The sequence below is a fragment of the Salvelinus sp. IW2-2015 genome, linkage group LG27, assembly GCF_002910315.2.
Source record: "Salvelinus sp. IW2-2015 linkage group LG27, ASM291031v2, whole genome shotgun sequence".
In the NCBI taxonomy this organism is placed as follows: domain Eukaryota; kingdom Metazoa; phylum Chordata; class Actinopteri; order Salmoniformes; family Salmonidae; genus Salvelinus; species Salvelinus sp. IW2-2015.
In genome coordinates, this window is record NC_036867.1 from 15831714 (window position 1) to 15837443 (window position 5730).

General features: G+C 43.5%; 1 protein-coding gene across 2 annotated transcripts in view; it reads left to right on the forward strand.

The window, feature by feature from the left end:
• mettl4 (methyltransferase 4, N6-adenosine) overlaps positions 1-5418 on the forward strand; it is a 19251-nt gene extending 13833 nt beyond the window's left edge. For both annotated transcript variants that reach the window (XM_023972899.2, XM_023972898.2), the window contains one exon: positions 3149-5418. In XM_023972899.2, coding sequence (XP_023828667.1) covers positions 3149-3369 — 221 coding nt within the window. In that variant the 3' untranslated portion in view covers positions 3370-5418. The remainder of the gene's footprint in view (positions 1-3148) is intronic.
• The last annotated feature ends 312 nt before the right edge of the window (positions 5419-5730 follow it).

Sequence of the window (5730 nt, forward strand, 5' to 3'; positions counted from 1 at the left end):
CCTGTTTGAATCGTTACCTGTATAAAAAGACCTGTCCACACACTCAATCAAACAGACTCCAACCTCTCCACATGGCCAAAGACGAGAGATGTGTAATGACTGGGCTAAAATTGTAGACCTGCACAAGGCTGGGGGGGCTCTCAGAGGACAATAGGCACAGCAGCTTGGTGAGAAGGCAACAACTGTTGCGACAATTATTCGCAAAATGGAAGAAGTTCAAGATGACGGTCAATCACCCTCGGTCTGGGGCTCCATGCAAGATCATTCGTGTGGGGGGCATCAATGATCATGAGGAAGGTGAGGGATGAGCCCAGAACTACACGGCAGAACCTGGTCAATGACTGAAAGCGCTGGGACCCACAGTCCTCAAATAAAACCATTAGTAACAACTACGCCGTCATGGATTAAATCTGCAGCGCACGCAAGGTCCACTTGCTCAAGCAGGCATGTCCAGCCCGTCTGAAGTTTGCACATGACATCTGGAATGTCCAGGCGGAGATGGAAGAAGGTCATGTGGTCTGAATGAGCAAAAATAGAGCTTTTTTGGTCTAAACTCCACTCAGTGTTTGGATGAAGAAGAAGGATGAGTAACCAAGAAACCATCCCAACGTGAATGTGAATGGAGGTGGAAACATATCTTTGGGGATGCTTTTCTGCAAAAGGACAGTGACAGACTGGCCCGTATTGAGGGAGGATGAATGGGGCATGTATCGCGAGATTTGGCCAACATCCTCCCTCAGTAAGAGCATTGGAAGATGGGGTCTGGCTTGAGTCTTCCAGCATGACAACGACACGAACAACACAGCAGGGCAACTAGGAGTGGTCCGTAAGAAGCATCTCAAGGTCTGGAGTGGCCTAGCCAGTCTCCAGACCTGAACCCAATAGAAATCTTTGGAGGGAGCTGAAACGTATTGCCAGTCGAAGCGCCGAACCTTGAAGGATTTGGGAGGAAGGTCTGGTTGGAGGAGTGGGGCAATCCCTTTGCTGCGCGTGTGCTGCAAGACGGCTGGTCTAACCGAACTAAGAAACGTATGATCTCTGTAATTGGCAAAACGGTTTCTGTTACAAATATTAATATCTGCTTTTTCTGATGTATCAAATACTTATGTCATGCAATAAAAATGCAAATTAATTACTTAAAAATCATATACAATGTGATTTTCTGGATTTTTGTTTTAGATTCCGTCTCTCACAGTTGAAGTGTACCTATGATTAAAAATTATAGACCTCTACATGTTTTGTAAGTAGGAAAACCTGCAAAATCGGCAGTGTATCAAATACTTGTTCTCCCCACTGTATGTACAGTATTTTTACCACTTTTAGCCAGTGGTGTAAAGTACAAATGTTACAATACTTTAAAGTACTACTTAAGTAGTTTTGCGGGAGGTGTCTGTATTTTACATTTATATTTAAAATAAACTTTTACTCTACTATATTCCTGAAGATCTGTACTTTTTACTCCCATACATTTTCCCTGACACCCAAAAGTACTCGTTACATTTCGAATGCTCAGGCAGGACAGCAATATGGTCCAATTCACACACCTAGCAATATAACGAGTTGTCATTCCTACTGCCTCTGATCTGGCGGACTCCCTAAACAAAAATACTGTGTTTGTAAATTATGTCTGTGCCCATCTGTATGCAGATACAAACATTATCATAATTGTGCCATCTGGTTTGCGTAATATAAGTAATTTGATTTATAGCATTTACTCTTACTCAATTATGACAATTGAGTACTTTTACCACCACTGTACTTAAATACATTTAATACCAGAGATTTTTTTTAAACTTTTACTCAAGTACTATTTTACTCAAGTATGACAATTGAGTACACATTCCAACTGCTTTTACCAAACACTTTTATCCAATCCGACTTACAGTACAGTGAGAGAATCAATATTTGTGTTCCCTGTGAGACTTCAACCCTTGACCTTGGCGTTGCTAGGGCCGCGCACTTACCATCTGAGCCACACAGAACCGCACACACTGCAGCTTATTATTTGTGAGTGTTTGTGGTTTTATAACCTCCTCTCACACAAAGTATTAATTCCCTGAAATACCTCACTTTCAAAATGAATGGGTTGAGATCAGGTGGGGCAGTAGAACAAGCGCTGTCATCAATATCCTGAACTTGGCTCTCCCAGGATCAGTTTGACAACCCAAACGGCACCCTAATGCTTATTTAGTGCACTACATTTGATGAGTCCCGGTGGAAAAGTAGTTCACTAAATACGGAATAGGTTGCCGTTTGGGATTTACACCGAATGTGCAGGGTCTAAACTCAAGGCAGCAGCATTGAGAGAAACATCACAAAGACTAAGTTGAGCCGCGAGGCAAGCCGCAAGTCTCACACCCCCTCTCTTGCCTTGAGTTTTTAGATAATTAGACCTTTTTATTCCCTCTCCAAACTTTGCGAGCTGAGTCACCAATCAGAGTGTTTCTTCTGTGTTAGTCTGTGAGCTTTTCATGTTTGGCCTTTCTCCCCCCACCCCCTAACTTTTTTCTTTCTGACATGTTTTGTAAGAGAGGTGTAGGCTGGGCAGGTTTAGGAGGGGGATTGAGGAGGGGGGGCTGGACGGACGGGGGGGGGGGGGTCTTAGACTCTGGGGTTTTGGCGCTCATTAACCTGCCTAGTGTAGAGTGAGTGGAGTGTGCGAGCGGGGCGTGAGCACGCATGTGAGCGAGCAGACAGCGGAGATGAAGTGAACCCTATCGGTCAGGAATGCTGTTCCTGGAAAGCCATTGTTGCCCAACTCAAGGACAGCCAGAACACCCCCATGCACGAATCCAGCATTCATTGGCAAGCCAGACATAAAGCCCCCACTCCCCCTTCTGCACCAACTAAATACCCCCATAGGCAGATCCTGTTCAGATTTGTAATTTCTATCAGAATAATCTATTATTTCTATTCTCCTCTGAGGACATCTAAAATGTCTTGAACTCCCCATCCTCTCCCTCTTCTTTATTGACAGATATTAGAATGTGAGATGGGGAGATAGTTTCTGAACTCTATTCCTCTCCTCTGAGTGACTGCACTGGGGATATAACCTGGGCCTGAAGGGGTACCTGCTGTCCGGAGGCGGCAGCATTACCAATAGACCAGCCCTAGGCGCCCTCTTCTATTTCTTTGTTTCCCTCCACAGAGGTGTTAAGGCCGTACGTGGGTGCCGACGCCCGGTGCCTGGAGCTGTTTGCCAGAAGCCTGCAGCCAGGATGGACCAGCTGGGGCAACGAGGTGATCAAGTTTCAGCATGTCAGTTATTACACCGTGGAGCCCACAGACGAGCCCACAGATACGGCTACAGGATCCTTACATGGAGAGTCCTCTCCTCACTTCTCTCTACCTCCTCCAACACCGGACTAATCATCACAGTTTAATAGCATACCGTTGAAGCTTTCCACATCAAAATCCCAATTTGTTTTCATAGTCAAGGAGCCCCTGAAATCTCTCTCCATCTCCTTTGATCTGTTATTTTCTTTCATTTGGGACTCTTGATTTGTGTTTCTGGGTCGTAGTATGTTGGGGGTGGTGAATCACAGAGCCCATGATGCGATGGAGGGGAGATGAAAGTGCATCGCTCCGGAGCTCAGATCAAGGTTGATGTTTTGAGCTGAAGCTAATAACCTATAGCTCTATGTTCGGTTCAGACACACAACTGTGTGTTACCTCAGAGCGGTGTGTTGTGCATTGATGATGGAGCTATGCTGGCACAATGTCTGGTTTAATAATTGTCAAAGTGTACGTACATGTTTTATAATGTGCTGAAATGTGTTGGGTAATGTGTATCCATTTAAATCCAAGAGTTGAATAAAGAAACCAAACTTTATTGTTTTGAGTTTTGTATCACTCGACCCAGCCATAAGATGCTCTGATTTTGTGAGGACATTTGCCCTGTCCCATTGTAGAGATATGATCTACCTTGCACCCTTTTTGATGTGTTTTTCTGAGTGCAATGGCTATTTCATGTGTCCCAAATGGCACCCTATTCCCTTTATAGAGCTCTGGTCAAAAGCACTGCTCTATATAGGGAATAGGGTGCCATTTGAAATGCACAATGCGGCTGTCGTCCAGGTTACAGAGAGAGACCACCAGCTCGACTGCGAGCCACGCCTGCCTCTGAGTCTGCCATTTGTATGTAGGAACCAAACAAAAATAACAGTACCTGAGCCATAAACCGTTAGATTACGTCATTCTCACACCATCCCTACCTACTAGTTTGGAAGGTGCCAAAACACACTACTTTATTTTTGCCACCTCTCACACCATCCATCCCTGGCTCACTTCCTCCCCTCCCCTGTGTGGCTGGGTAAGGTATGGGCAGGGTGGGGTGGGGCGGGGCTACTCTAATGGGCCTTTAGTTTCTCTGGGGGACTGTCACAGAGCCAGATGAGGATGAGTTACAGCCACTGCAGCACACAGCATAGCAAATCACTAACTAATGAATCCAGAACAGGATAATTTCCGCATTACACATTCTCTTTGTTTCATTCTCCCTTTCTCATTCTCCATCTCTTTCTTTCCCTCCTCTCACGACAGGAGGAAAACATGAATGAGAAACAGCAGAATGAGAGGTTAGATGTAATGTATTCCTGTCTGGGTAAAGAGGTAGACTCAGATATTGGACACTTCTCACAGATTGAATTAAAGGAGTGTAGCGCTTTCTCATTAGTCTGCTCCCCAGGTGAGCACTTACTGATTTTATTCTTGTTATTGGGAGTTGTCAACTCCAAAATAATCCTGCATCCTTGAAACCCCCATGGAGATGTGGCAAAATAAATACCACATTTGGAAAACAAACTTCTTAGTAGATTCAAGGCTCGGGCTGTAATGTAGCTGGAATCATAGTTACAAAAACATGATTTAAACATTTCTGCCTTTGACAAAAAAAATGTGTCTTTCACAACTGTGTTTGCATCAGTTTCAAAGGCAGCCAATTAGTGTTGAATGTCTCAAAGCATTGGTGTTGTAATGTTTGGAAAATATACTTGTGAAGGAGTGGCCTTCACTAAAGACATTCATTTTCAAAAAGTATTTATACAGCAAGTTCTGTTTATGTCCTTAATTTATTCAGTCATTTACCACACATTCTAGTTACTAGAGCTTTCCCTCATTTCCAACCAATTGCAGTCAGTCGTGTTCATTGTTAAGTGTTTCTTGTCTTCTATTGGTCCAGCGATGGAAGTGGCTAATTGACACAGGTGTTCCAGTTCAGTAATTAGGTCTTGCCATGTTGAATGTCTTTTAACTAGGGTGAGCCACAGCTGTTTTTTACCTGCCAGTTTGTATGTTTTACAGTTACTACAGTTTTAAATCAATTTGAAGGGATAATTTGAAGGGAAAACCATGAAATTCCTGTCAATTTGGGGAAAGCCTATGTTTTATTAGTGGGTTAAATAAAAATTTACCCCATGATTGAACTTCTAACTGGTCCGTTTGTGAAATCAGAAAATTGTGTAAGAACGCATCATAGGTACATGGTTCTCGTCACTGGAGATAGTGTGATGTTCATTCAGAATTATGTCCCTGTAATTGAGGATTATTTCCACTCAGTTTGCGATTCACCTGTGTCAATTGAAGAAATTAGAGAGGCTCTGAATTCAATGAAAAAAGGGAAATCACCTGGCCCTGATGGCCTCAGTTGAATTCTATAGACAGTTTTGGGAGTTACTAGAAGACCCAATTTTCAATATGTTTCAAGATTGCATTAAAAATGGGGAAATGGTC